Below are 14,743 nucleotides of genomic sequence, written 5' to 3' on the forward strand. Positions count from 1 at the left end.
ATGATCCTAGCTAGGATCCTAAATCGGAAAAAAATTGTGGCTCCTGAATGACTAAATCATTGTTGCCAGATGGTTTCAACCTTTTATCTGTAGTGGCACTGATGAAATACTCAAACCAGATATGTTACCACCGCGCGCGTTGTGAAGCTTCAAATACGGCCTAATTGGGCCGTCTGTTGTTTAGTCTGCATCGAGCGCAGTCACGAACTTGCCACGTCTTGTCTTACCTAAATAAATTGAAAATGACGTCGTGTGTGTTTCGAAAATGTACCAATTATGACTCGAAAGTAAACAAAACACATGGAATCTCTTACCACATGTCTTGATTGCAATAAATACCTCGATTATTTACATTTTCAATTATTTTTTCGAACAATCTTGAAAAATCGAATTTTCGTCATAGCTCAGGCGAAGAAAGAGACAGCGATACGATTCGACGTTTAAAAATAGAACTGTCTCTTTTATGTAAATGGTTTTTCGTATCTTTTGTTTCACTTATCTGTCAAATTTGTCAATGTCTGCAATTTTGAATTTGAAAATTGTTCGGAAGAGATTTAAGCCGGAAAATAGTATGGACGTAACATATCTGTATAAGTAGAATATCATTGTGTAGTGGGAACTGCTAAATCTGTATTAAAGTCAATTTATATTAATGTTATAAGATCGGGAATCCATTCGTAGGTAATTTCTTAAGTCTGCTGGTTCCAAGTAGTTCAGAAAGTTCATAATTCATAATTTTACGTGAAGCAAAAATTCTTTCAACCATCTTTTTCACCTTTTATTTATTTTCATTGAGCCAACAGCTAAGCTTATGAGAAGACCAATTTTTTGTTGCTTTGATAGAACTGGAGCCATTAAGAAGATGTCTGACCAAAATTACAACTGATTTAGTCACTAAATTAGGACAAGTGGAATAAGAAGCGAACTAATTAGTCTCCTATGTAGAATCCTAGCTAGGACTTCTAAATTCCTTGATTCCTTGCCTGTGTTTTTCCTTTAGACCTGACGAATTGCCTGACGATATATGAAATGATGCCAAGAAAATTGTTTCCCGCAATTTACTCGACACTGGCCATGGTTTTTAAGCCGACGTGCCTTAATAAGAAAAATAAAGACATTGCCAATTACCAGCATAAAAAAATAATTTAGAACATATTTAAATTGTTTTCTATTCTAGATATTACAGTATGCCAGTGCTTACGGCCCATACGACCAGACAGTAGACAACTCTTTCATCAGCAGTGAAGACTAAAAGCTCAACTAAAAGCGAGACCGCACAAGGCGACACAATACGTCAGTGGCTACCCACTGACGTATTGTGTCGCCTTGTACGGTCTCGCTTTTAGTTGAGCTTTTAGTATATTTTTATCCATATAATATGGAATTGTATTGAACCTATATTATAATGAAACCATATTGTGGAACGAAATTTACTGTCGAGTAAATATTGCGTCCAAATTGCGTCGTGACTCGTGTCTTGTCGTGTCGATCCGCTGTAGGCTGTAGCGTGGTTTCGATTAGGCTGCCTTCACATTAAGTCGCGAGCCGCACTACTCGCGACTTTAGGCCCGTATATTTAGTCAGTACCTACTTAAGATACGACCCGGTCTCAAGTCGCGGTTGGCTCTGTGATTGGTCCAAATTTTGACAGCCAACCAATCACAGTGCGGTCTCACCGTGTACCACCGGTGTAAGGGCGCGTTCAGACGTGCGCGTTATCTACTATAGCGTATGGGAAAACACACGCGCGGCCTGCGCGCAGGTTTTACGCGGGTTCAGCGCGTGCGTTTTAGAGCGCTTTCAGACGTGCGCGTGTTCTGCGGCAGAACACGCGCACGTCTGAACGCGCTCTAAAACTTAACTATATAATATATTCGACATAATACAGTCAGAGTGTATCAGTAGAAAAGTGCTTTACTAAAATCTTGTACTCCCGAGGCACCTATTTCTATTTTCTTAAACTAATGAGACGTCGGAGACGGCCGTCTAGTCCTCGTGACAAGTTTGGATAGTAAAAATAATAATAAACTCTAAACAATAATATGCTTTTCGTCAACGCTTTATTGTAATAAGTATCAAAATTAACTATATACATAGCTATAATTCGTAAACCGTGCGCGAGCAAAAGAAATAAGTGTTTCTCTTTTGCTCGCTCAGTTCTCACTCCTTCACTTGGGGCCCCCGCGATTAGGCGGCCAGGTCGCGCGGCCTGTCGCTGCGGCCAGCCCGCGCACTTTGCGGCCAACATTGCGGCCACGTCTGCGACCACAGTCAGTCGGATTCACTTCGTGTTCCAAAATGGACATTGAAGAAAATGTTAGAGAATGTCTAAAAAACCCCATATTACCATTATATTACTGAATACTGGATACAAAAAACGTGTGGCCGCGGCGACCAGTGCGCGCACATTGAGTATTTTCATACAAATTCCCGTATCTCGTTGACCGCGGCGGCCAAGTGGCCGCGTGTGTGTCGCGATGTTTTCGTTGGTCGCGCGGCCAGAGCGTGGCCGCTGGTCGCGTAATACGCGCACCTACATATATCATAGAAGAATTAGTTGGCCGCAGCGACCTGGCCGCCTAATGCGCGGGGGCCCTTAGCTCAGTAGAGCAGGGCAATGTTGGATTGCCTAAGGGGGATCCGAGATCATTGAGTCAATTATATTGGATAATGTAATATAGACATAATATGATTCATTTCTTCCTTGATCATAGATTTTTGACATTTGCTGAGAGATTGGATCCAATACGGTCCTAGAAATAGGTGTTGCCAGTTATTTAATGGGCAACCGCTGGACAAGGGTCTCAACAGAGTGGGCAACCGAAGATGGACACCGCCGCCGAGGCCGGCCTAGAAAAAGGTGGCGTGACGAGCTGGAGGCATACCAGCCAGGCTGGCTATCGGTGGCGCAGGAGCGAGAACAGTGGAAGATCCTGGGTGAGGCCTTTGCCCAGCAGTGGGACACTATAGGCTAACAAAAAAAAAGTTATTTAATATAAAAAAGAGTTTTTAATTTCTTGTTCGTTAATATGTTTCAAATAATGTAATGTAATTATTTTTCTAATTATATACTTGGACAATCTTGCTGAAATAACAAAAAACAAGCCATATTAAAAATGACCATGTCTTTTGACAAATCGAATTATCTGAGATCTAGTAACCCTGACGTCAATACCTGTCAGCGTTAGCGCTCTCCATTGGCTATTGAAACCACATATGACGTAAAATAGGATCAATGAAATATGATAATGTAATACGCGGATATGATCAAATGATCATATATATTGGATCCTATATATGATCATAGAAATGATCCAATATAAATGATAATGTATTGCACAACAGAGCCATACGGAACGTCAGCATTTGTTTGCTTTGTATCAATTTGTATGGTATTGCGTGTAAAATCCATCACCGTCTTGTAAAAACTGATAACACCTACTTTTGTAGGTCGCTTTAGTTTGGTATGTCTCGATGCAGATGGAATAGCAACAGCTTAAAACACATTATTTTCACACACACATACACACATTATTTTCTTGGTATTACTATTAAAATTCTGAACCTAAGGTTTTAGAAATCTTAAATAATTTGGTCTCATTTTACTTAATGTTTCACTGTCCAGCTCTGATCTTCTATGATTTCTTAAGTGACTCTTCATATTGCCCCTTTGGGCGTAGCCTCTGCCACATACTGGACATTTGAATGGTGTTTCACCTGTGTGAAGTCTCATATGTTTTTTAAGATACTCTTCGTGATAGAAACTACTATCGCACACGCTGCATACGGCTGGTCTCTCCCCTGAAATATATTTTATTTTATGAAAAATGAAATTGAAGAATTAGAACGACAAGGCTATGAAGTTTAAATTAACGTGGGCGGGGGCGCTGCCGGTAAAGGAGAACTGTCAAAAACATAATTATAAAAAATGGGATTTTTGTATGATGGCGGCGTTAGTTCCTTTTTTCGCCACGTTCATTTAAAGCAGAAGTTTACAAACTTATTTTGTCTACTGCCCACTTTGAGAAGAAATTATGTTTTAGCGCCCCCATTGTTTCAACTTAAACACACACACAACGCCTCCATTTTTTCTGGGTCCCACTTTAAACCTTTAGAGCCTACAAAGGAGCTTTGTCGCCCACTTTGGGATACACTGATATAAAGCCTTGTCGGTCTATAGAGCTCTTGCCTATAACTAAACAATCATCGTATTTATATAAGTAAGTAATAAAACAAAAGGTTTGTAACTAAAATTTATAAACCTTTTGTTGTAAAACACTGTAATATTATTTTTGCATTAAAAATAAATTGTTTAATGTGTTCACATACCTGTGTGCACTGATCTCACATGAATTATCAGAGATTTTTCAATACTGAAAACTCTTTTGCATAGTTGGCAGCTGAAAGTTTTTTTGCCTCCATAATTTTTATAATGGACTGAAGACATGTGTTTACCTAATTCATTATTAAATGCAAATGCTTTGCTACATATGGTACATACAAATTCTTTTTGTTTAGCATGTACTCTTTTTAAATGCTTCTTGAGATTATATTTTGAGACAAAATATTTCTGACATTGGGGGCATTTTGCCTTGAGGTTTGAAACTTGATTGTGTTTTGTCTGTTCATGAAGTACCAGATCTGTATTATTTTTGTATACTTTTCCACAAACATGGCATAGTTTTGGGGGCGTTGGTAATTTGCCTTTTGGTAGTTTAGCTACCACCACTTTTTCCTTCTGAAATCCATTTGCCCTCTTATCTGTGAGTTTAGCAGGTTTTTTGTTTTTTTTTCAGGCTAAAATTTTTTAAATGTAATTACTTGAATATGTATATAGTAATATTATGTATAAAGTAAATTGATGTCTTTAAAAGTATTTGAAATGAACCCAACTAGCAAAAAGATCGCAGCAATTACTCTCCCGACTATGGATCGAAAAACACTAGTATAAAACATAAAAGGTCCCATTATTTTAAAAAGACGTAAGTATAAACACATCTTTCTAGATGTCTAGTAAACGTTTACACGGCAGATTTACCTATATTGCATTCTCTCGATAATTCTATAAATACATATTTTTTTCAAAGACGTTTAAATATTACCATAACTCTTTTAAAAATTCTTTGAGAGCAAATAAATTGCCATATTATAGTCAATTGTCAAACCATCTTCTACAACACTATTATTCGACAAATATCCAAGAACATAATTGTTGAATAATAATTTAATTAAATAGCAAAACAGCATGGCAGTTACCATTTCAGCACTCAATTGTTGTATGATATAATTGATAACTTTCTAGAAGGCTTTTATTTGACAGCATGACAGTTGCCATTTCAGCACTCAATTGTTGTATGATAACTTTCTAGAAGGCTTTTATTTGACTTGAATTTCGAAGTTGAGAAAAGGCTTCAAAATTGTCTCATATATGATTGAAGGTAGTCTAAAATCAGTTACAAGAGAGAAACGGTTGCTTCTGGAAATGTGAAAAAATTCACGGGAGTAGGAAATATGCTGAATTTAAAGGAAAACTATCGAGGCAAAGAAGACTTCATAAGTTATCGAGTAACTAAAAAAAATATAGTCGGAGAAAATATATAAATTTTTTTTTTGTTCAAATTCCTTTGAACGTATTAAGTAACTGAGATGATGTTGTTAGTATAGTAAAACACGTTATAAATATACTATCATAGAAGTTGATTCCTATTCAGATGGTGGACCTAAGTAAATTGGTCGAGTTAAGTCAAACCCAGCTGACAGATCACAATTAACATTGAATTGACGTTGGTCTGTCAACTGCCTAGGAATCAATTTCTTCGGGTATACATTCATTGACCTTACAAAAATTATCAAAAAGTAGCAGTACTACTTCCGGAGTACAGTCGCGTGGCCCAAAACGCACTTGTTTTGTTTCCGTTATCCATCTGTATACTACTACTACTACTAGTCATGACGTTTCTTTATCTTCTATACATCTTTTTCCAAGAAAAGTAAATTTTAATCGCTGCTGATCTCAAATGCTGCTTCTGGAATGTTATTTATGACATAATATTCCTGTTCTTCTATTTGTTCATTTTCGAGTTCTGGTGATCCGTTTTCTTCAGGTTTCAACTCTTTCTTCTTTTGTCTTATTTTTTGAGCTGACCTTCTCAAATGTTGAGATTCACACCTTTTCGTAGAATTTTTAAGTATGTTCTTAAGAAAGGTTTCACATTCCATTATTGTAAACTGATTGTCTGATGTGTGGATCAAATAAAAAAAGAAATCAATGACACGTCTGTAACTTTTAAAACAAATTTTTGCGGTCTCCCCGCGAGACCCCCCAGCCCAAGAACATTGTTTCAAAAACTTTCGATCAAACATCGCATCGCATAATGCGTACGCATTATTGATCGCCCTGCCTTTACCTTTGCCGCATACTACTGAATAAATGTTTTTCATCTTTTCTAGTTGTTGTTTATCTTTCAATAACTCTTCAAAGGCGTTGAGACTTTCTTCATTGTGTATATTTTTTATACCTTTATCTTCTGTCCGGGACAAGTTAACAGTTGACGAACGTTTGATGAATTCATCAAATTGGGCTGTTATTTCAGATAGTTTTTGCATAATCTGTTCTTGGTTCAGGGTGACAATTATTTGATTTTTAGAATTGTGAGCAGCGTAGTTGTCAACTTTGGATTCTAGAGATGATAATTTTGAAGTTAAATTGTTTAAAGTTGCCATCAAAATGTCCGTGTTTGTCTTAGCCACTTGTTGCTCTCCATATTCCTTGCCGGGTTCCTTGTGAGTGTGTGTAGTTAGCACATTAGAATTAACAATGTCTTTTCCCGGTGCATTTCCTCTATTTTCATACATATTTTTATCCTGAAATGAATTTACAAATAAACCATTATAATATGATAAAAATATATCAAAGCCGAAGTATATATTAGATGTCGCAGTCGACTGAAAAAAAGCCATTCTATCAAACGGCTATACGTCGTTTAACGTATTATAAAGGGTTTTGGGGGCGATCTAGCTAGGAATAATTTTTAAGAATTGTTACTTTATTCGTGTTTTATCGAATACCGAGCAAAGCTCGGTCAAATAGCTAGTGGTAAATTAACTAAGGTGACTATTAGTTTAGTGCTATTATTACACACGCGTAATGATAACAAGCAGATTATTCGTTTTTGAACACAATTGCAATAAATACCTCGGTTATGCATTTCATAATCCCGTAATTTCTCCTCGAATATTAGTTTAAATTTTGATTCACTCGTATGTGCCCCCATAATTTCTGTCACTTTAAAAATACTTGAAACATATAGTCTGTCAAAAAAGTGAAGAAATTAAAACGTGGCAACATCGTAGTGACATCCCTTTTTTCTTTTCCCTTAGATTGATTTGAAAGGGATGACACTACGATGTTGCCACTTTTTAATTTCTAGACTATATAATATTTACGAAAGAATACCTTAGGTTGGGTTGCACCAGAGGCGTGGTTAATGTTAAGGTTAAAGTTATGGTTATAGTTAAATATAGCGTCCTTTAGCTTTAACTTAAACCGGAGAAAGTCCTAAAAGCGCCATCTAGTGCTCAAAGACGAGAATTTACAGTAAGTGATTATTCAACTTGAAAAAATTGTTTTCGAGAAGCTTAATTATTTCAAATTTCAATCCTCCATCCTATGAAGAAACAAATAATATTTATATAAGTGCAATACATAAAACTACAGTACTTTTACCGAATTTAAGAAAACGAAACAGCTTTAGTTTCGAATTTTGAAAAGTTTCGATATACTGAGCACTAGATGGCGCTTCTAGATCGCTGCATCAGATAATGTTGGTTTAAATTTTAAGGGCGAGGGTATTGATGGTATAAAAAATTGAATTACCCGTAAAATCGACAGGAAAAATATAGTAAAACAGTAAATTTTCACGAAAAATTTAGATATACGTATGAGCGGAGGTTATATATGACGTCCTTGGACGCCATATTTAACTTTAACCAGAGATTTGACATTTTGCACTGACCGTAGTTATAGTTAAAGTTAGTAGGTGCAACCCTCAGAACAGGAAAATAAGGTGCCACCCAACCTTAATACAACCACAAAACACGGCCCCCCGCATCACGTATCTTGCAAGAGAAATGCGATAGCAATTGTTGCGCGATAATTGCTCCAAAATTGTAATTTCGTATCACGTATCAGCCAAAACAATACGATTGCAATCGATCACTATAATACATGACACCATCGTTTGTGACATTCATGACACCCAGCAATCGCTCGCGCGATTATTGCTAGTGGATTGTTGATCGCTATTTTTACGTGATAAGGTAGCCGGTTAGTTGATGACATATTATATTATACAAAACGCACCTAGCACCGCGGTGATGAGTGTTTTGAGCGACTTAAATATTCAATTAAAAAGCTAGACGTGTGACTGAATGGCGTTGTTCAGTCAAAGGGCTAGCTGTTTCATTGAACGACTATTTAAACCAGCTGGCTGCGACATATTAAACGCTGAACTTTTGTACAAATCACGATAAGAATAATATTAATGCTTACAACAAAAATACGTTAGGTATTGGAAAAAGGTTCATTTCACTAAAATTAGTTTTGAAATAATGGTACTTATTTCATGAAATTTATCATTACCTGAACTTGCACTGGCTGCACAGTTTCCTGTTTAATATTTATTGGCAAAGGAACGAGGCGCTTGCGGGTTTTATTGCTATCCAAAGCTGCATGTAATGATGAGTTCTCCGACATAATATTTGAAGCAGGCGGGAAGCAATGTATCTAAAACAATAGTAAAATGTCGTGAAAGTTCAAAAACGGATATAATTTTTAGCGTAAAATTATTAAAGCTCGAGTCTTGACGATTCCCTGTGATGATGATCCCCATTATCATCACAGGGAATCGAAACCGTTAACACCACGAAGGTACTTAAATAAAACATTTACCCCCTTACTAATAAACGTTGTATGAGCTTTAAATAGTTATACAGTGTTTTGTTCCTGTCACACAAGTGACATTTTTAATTGGATCGAAGAACACAAAACACTGTATAACTATTCAAAGCTTATACAGCGTTTATTAGTAAGGGGGAAAGTAGATAAATATCGATCTCTACTGCAACACATATTATCGATTAATACATGCAATGCAAGTTCAAAGCTAGTATTTAATTATAAAAAAAATACCTGAGCCGGCGTTTCCGCATATTGGCGAGCTAATTCATTATTTTTGGGTTTTCTTTGTGGCATGCTGAAAACAAATTCCTGTTAATTATTACTACAGTAGGGCCTCGATAGTCCGAACCCCGGGTAATCCGAATACCTCTATAATCCGAACGACCTCCCTCTTGTTTTTGCGTAAATTAAGGGATAAAGCGTTTTCAATGTCACTAAAATAAACTGGTCGTCAAAGTACTATACTGGAATTCTTTAAGAAAGTTTAAAATGAAATACCGTACCATCGTACTTTTGGGCCGGTATAAATAGTCAGTACTCAAGATTGCATCTCGGTCTCAAGACGCGGTTCGCCTCTATGATTGGTCCAAATTTTGACAGCCAACCAATCACAGTGCCTGAACCGTGTCTTGAGACCGAGATGCATCTTGGGTACTGACTATTTATACCGGCCTTAGTTTTGTTTATGTAAGTTTTGCATGATTAACATAAATAGTTTTTTTAAAATCACTTAATAGGGTTGTTTTATTGCCAAAAATGCCTTTAATAATCGGCCAAGTGCGAGTCATACTCGCGCACGAAGGGTTTCGTACCGGTATATAGCGAAAGTAGACAAAAATTTGTGTTTTTTGTATGAGAGCCCCCCTTAAATATTTACTTTTATTTAATTTAATTATTAAAGTAACAATATAATTAAGTTTTTTGTGAAAATTTCAAGTGCCTAGCTGTTACCATTATATATTGATTACGAGCTAGAAAGACCAAAAAAGTCACGTTTCTTGTAGATACCTCCTTAAATATTAACTTTATTTTTTTTCTAGTATTTGTTGTTATAGCGGCAACAGATATACATAATCTGTGAAAATTTCAGAAGTCTAGCTATAGCCGTTCTTGAGTTACAGCCTGGGGACAGACAGACAGACAGACAGATAGATGGACAGACAACGAAGTCTTAGTAATAGGGTCCCGTTTTTACTAAAAATAATTACATACTATAATCCGAACGCTGCGTACATCCGAACATAACAGGGTACATTATATTTTGGGTGTTCGGACTATCGAGGCCCTACTGTTATGTAGTAACCTTATTCAATTAATATACTTATTATAATATGTAATATGTGTTTAGGTTGGAAACAAAATACCTACATAATATTATAATGTTATTATATGGTGAAATACAAAATATCACTAATAATAATTAATAAATAATAGTTTAAAATAATCGGCCAAGTGCGAGTCGGACTATCGTGTTTTTTATAGGTATGGTCTTAAATATTTTTATTTCAATTTTATTATTTACTAGCGACCTCGCACGGCTTTGCAGGGGTATAAAATATAGGGAACAAATTTTTGGAGCAGTTATTTAAAATATTTTCGAATTCTTTACTAATAAATAAAAAGTTGTCAAAGAACAATTGTGTGCCAAAGCCTAATATTAGGTCAATGATTTCATCAAGATGCATCTCGGTCTCAAGACACTGTTCAGGCTCTGTGACTGGTTGGCTGTCAAAATTTGGACCAATCACAGAGCCGAACCGCGTCTTAAGACCGGGTCGCATCTTAAGTACTGACCAAAAATACGGGCCTTAGACAACGAGTTGTAGCTAGAAGTCTTAATTTAAGTCGAACTTCGGTTACAAGAGTATACCTAAGTATTCTAGAGACTCTAAACTTTACCATGCAACCATGTTCAGGAAGACATTGGGCTACATTTGAACGTGATGACCGTTTTAAGGTGTCAACGTCCTTGCGGAATCGACATCTCATCTCAGTTCAAGTGCAACGTAGGCCAAGAGAACTCCAATGAGTTACAGTAATTGAGTAGACTGTACGACGAAGACTTGCAGGCAGCTATTTGACTTCACAAAAACTCGCTAAGGGTCCAAAATTAGCCCCAGCACACAGTCAAGCGCTGCTTAGTTTCGCACGTTCTCATGTTGATTTTTCATTGGAGCAATGGCGGGTCGTGCTCTTTTCTGATGAAAGCTAAATCAGTCTTTATGGTAACGATGGTCGCAGAAAAGCATACCGTAGATAAGGAGAATGATTTAAGCAGGCGTGCATTGACGAAAGGCTTCCATTTGGTAGGTGTTCGGGGACTGTATGGGGCGAGATTTCTTTTGATGCATAAACCAATCCTGAGTTCGTAACCGGGCCGCGCCTTGGCACTTTGAGTACCTATCGCTACATACTGGGACAACATGCGGTGCCATGTGCTGGTTTTATTGATGAAGGTTTCATATTGATGTAGAACAATGCTCGACCGCACGTTTCTACGAAAGTTCGTCAATATTTCTCCGACGTAGAAATTTCGGGTTTGGACTGCCCAGCAAGGAGTCCTAACCTTAATCCTATTGAGCACCCAAGGGGAGAACTCAAAAGGAGGGTCAGGGCCTGGACTCTTGCCGCAGATACCCTTCAGGACCTCCGGGTGGCTGTACAAGAAGATCGGCATAGTATGGCTCAGGAGTTGATCATAACTTTGATAAGGTCAAGGAAAACCCGGATGGAAACCTAAATTAGGGTAATGGGTGGCACTACGAGCTATTGAAATCAATTTGTTAGTGTTTTTTACGAGAAAGATGTTGTTAATCGCCTACTGAAATGTTATGCCAAACTGACCGGTTTTTGTTTTAAGGCTGTAGAATTAGTAAACAATTTAGAGTTACAATAACTATAGCATTAATTAAATCCTTATTGTACAACCTTTAAAACGATACCAACATTTATTTAATACTAATTATATTTCTTGAGTTATTACCAGTTTGAATCATAAGGAGAGAGGTGGATCGATTTTTTTGCACGCAAGTGTAGATGTCTAGTATTATCATATTCATGGATTTCATATTTAATTATTATTTACCACTTTTATATCTGACAGTATAGAATTTTAGTTTGGTCGATTCCAAACAATTTCTTAGAACACTCCACATAATACAACCGATAGAGGATGTAGAGAGAATCGACTACGGGTTTTTTTTGGGCATAGTCCTTTTATCAAAATTTATTAATGGCAGTTAATACTTACTTTAATTTTAATAAGTTTACTTTTTTACTCACTTCACTCACAATTCACAAAATAAAATGTTGTATTAAAAAATGTTGCTTGATAATTTTTATGTGATTAAAAAGTCGAGTGATAGCAATTGGGCTGCTGTTTTACTATAAATAAGTCAAATGAGAGAAGTTTACCGGCTTGTAAAAAGATGATGAGTGGCATGATGGCAGTCTGATATCAATTCATAGAATTTATTAATATGTTCAAGTTGCGATTTCTCAATATTCTTTCAACTATTTGGTTGTTTGAGTGATGATTTTATAGTATTCTGAATAGCATTTGAAGCAAAGAGATGTGCGCCCAAATCGCGTCGAGAGAATGTGGAGATTGCTTACCCTGCATTTAAAATATATAGCTGAAATATGCTGCAGTTTTTAATACGACTAATTTTGCTAGTTGAGAATACAATTTATTAAACTTACCAACTAGATTTAATTATTTTAATAGCAGCGGTATTTGGTTTCTTTATTGTTCCTTTACTATTTTTTGTCAATGATTTTGATTTCATAGGCTTTTTTCGATTGAGCAAAGATTCCTCGTATTCATGGTAGCTAACATCTGAAATATGGTCATTGTCTACTTCATATCCTACATATTCAACTTCTATTTTTGTTGGGTCTTCTTCTTCACTTATACAGTTTAAATTTTCTGTTTCAAAATCCAACTTTTGTAAATGTAAGTCATTTTGCAACATAATGTTTGTGCTTTTAAATTTGTTTATAAAACTGCATACTAAATCTAAATTTTCTTTACACTCTTCGCAAATGTACCTTGGATAGCCATCTACATCTTCTAGCTGAAACAAAACCGGTGTCTGGTTAGTTGCCGTACTGATAAGATCATCTTGGCGGGGGCACTCCCATGCCCCAGATTAGTTAATATTATTACTTACGTAGATGTTATTTGATTGTAAATATTACATTTAATGAAAATTTAATAAAATACCTGCCTTTTCATTCAAACACATACAAAGTTTATTCAATAAACAGGTTTCCCCTACTTCAAATAAGGGGTGTATTGCCCCAACTTTTAGGCATATTCTACATAGAAACAATGGATTTTGTTCCATTGGTAATTTATTGTAAAATGCAAACTACTTCTATAAACTTTAGTTAGTAAATGCCCTAAAACTTATATAATTTAAAAAAAGGAAAAATAAATGTTTTTATACCCAGTACGGTACGTGCCCACACAAATTATAATAATATAATATATGGTCAGGGTTGCCAGATGCAATTTTACGATTTCCCCCAAAATGATTTTTATATTTCCCCAAAATGATACGTTTTCAAAAAAAAATCCCCAATCGCTTTGTTACAGAAAAAAAACCGAATATAAAATTGAAACTACTTTTATTCGATTTAGTAGTTTCAATCACTCGACAGTTAAACAGATACACAACACATGGTCGCTCGCTCGACCAAAGAGACAACTTTTTTAAGAGGATGACAGACGTGCGTGTAAGTACGCGGACTATGGCTCGACGAGCTTAGGAGTTAGGCTGGTATAAATGGTCAGTATTTAAGATGCGACCCGGTCTCAAGACACGGTTCAGGCTCTGTGATTGGTTGGCTGTCAAAATTTAGACCGAGATGCATCTTGAGTACTGACTATTTAATATTTATACCAGCCTTAATCGCCTGTGTGTCAGCAAAGAGCCGCGAGCCGCGAGCCTGGGGGCATGGTAATCCAGTGTGAGCGATTCTCGTGTGTCACCGACGCGAGCCGAGTAAGTTCGCGAACTTAAAATCCGCGTAATTTAAGTTCGTACGTCTGTCAGGCCTTTTACGCACTCGACCAAACAAACCAAAACAAACAAACAACTAATTTACCAGGAAGTTAATCGAATGAAAAGGACGTTGGTTTCATTTGTTTGTTATATTTTTTAGAAGTGCTAACCCCAAAAAATCCCCATAGTGTATTTATTTTCCCCAAACATTTCCCCAAAGATACTGTTTCCCCAAATTTTCGCCTAGAGTCAAAATTTTCCCCAGAATTGCGAAAAAAACCCCCAATCTGGCAACCTGTATATGGTGCCCACTGCCCAGTACCGGTGTTGCCAACTATTCAAAACGTTTTTCCCCTAAAGCAACTTCAAAACCCACTAAATTTCAACCAAAACTCCCCAAAAAATCAAAATATTTAAAATTACTTGGGGTGTGTTCTACTAAGCGCTCAAAACGCTGAAATACACCTTCAACAGGCCAAACAAACAAACAGGCCAGCAGTTTTTAAATACTTCAATATTTTTTTTCATTACTTACAACGACAATAATTAATATAATATCTATCTGTCAGCCTACTGTCAGCTGGTACGACTCAAAATACTATAGAGACATATTGTGCTTTGTGCGGCAGTTCCATTTTAAAGGTGGCTTTCGGATCTTTGCCGCAAGCGACCGCGACCGGTAAAAATTCAAATAAAACGCTACTTTACTACATAGAATATAGGTATAATTTTCTACTGACATTTACGTAGCGACCCATACTGCCGCCGGCGGGGC

At 36.6% G+C, this 14,743-nt stretch overlaps 2 protein-coding genes across 2 annotated transcripts; both read right to left on the reverse strand.

Moving 5' to 3' along the window:
- Positions 1-3,306: 3,306 nt before the first annotated feature.
- On the reverse strand, positions 3,307-4,792 carry LOC121735043 (gastrula zinc finger protein XlCGF62.1-like; the record flags this gene model as incomplete). Its single annotated transcript, XM_042125710.1, has 2 exons — positions 3,307-3,801; positions 4,330-4,792. Coding segments are annotated over 2 exons (699 nt in total), but the record flags the coding sequence as incomplete, so codon positions are not given.
- Positions 4,793-5,806: 1,014 nt separating this feature from the next.
- On the reverse strand, positions 5,807-13,424 carry LOC121735079. Its single transcript, XM_042125763.1, has 5 exons — positions 13,411-13,424; positions 12,662-13,035; positions 9,191-9,254; positions 8,642-8,785; positions 5,807-6,864 (listed from the first exon to the last, which is right to left on the reverse strand). The coding sequence occupies exons 2-5, from the start codon at positions 12,931-12,933 to the stop codon at positions 5,998-6,000; spliced, it is 1,347 nt and encodes a 448-aa protein (XP_041981697.1). The 5' UTR covers positions 12,934-13,035; positions 13,411-13,424; the 3' UTR covers positions 5,807-5,997.
- Between the last annotated feature and the right edge of the window lie 1,319 nt (positions 13,425-14,743).

Source organism: Aricia agestis, chromosome 16, assembly GCF_905147365.1.
Source record: "Aricia agestis chromosome 16, ilAriAges1.1, whole genome shotgun sequence".
Taxonomy (NCBI): domain Eukaryota; kingdom Metazoa; phylum Arthropoda; class Insecta; order Lepidoptera; family Lycaenidae; genus Aricia; species Aricia agestis.

Bases quoted from the DNA above. Each gene is read 5' to 3' on its own strand.
- LOC121735079 (XM_042125763.1), bottom strand. From the start codon at position 12,933: ATGTTGCAAAATGACTTACATTTACAAAAGTTGGATTTTGAAACAGAA. The intron at 9,255-12,661 runs GTAAGTTTAATA...ATTTGTTTTCAG, and splicing joins AAAATAATTAAATCTAGTTG to CATGCCACAAAGAAAACCCA. The intron at 6,865-8,641 runs GTAATGATAAAT...AATTCATTTCAG, and splicing joins TGCAGCCAGTGCAAGTTCAG to GATAAAAATATGTATGAAAA.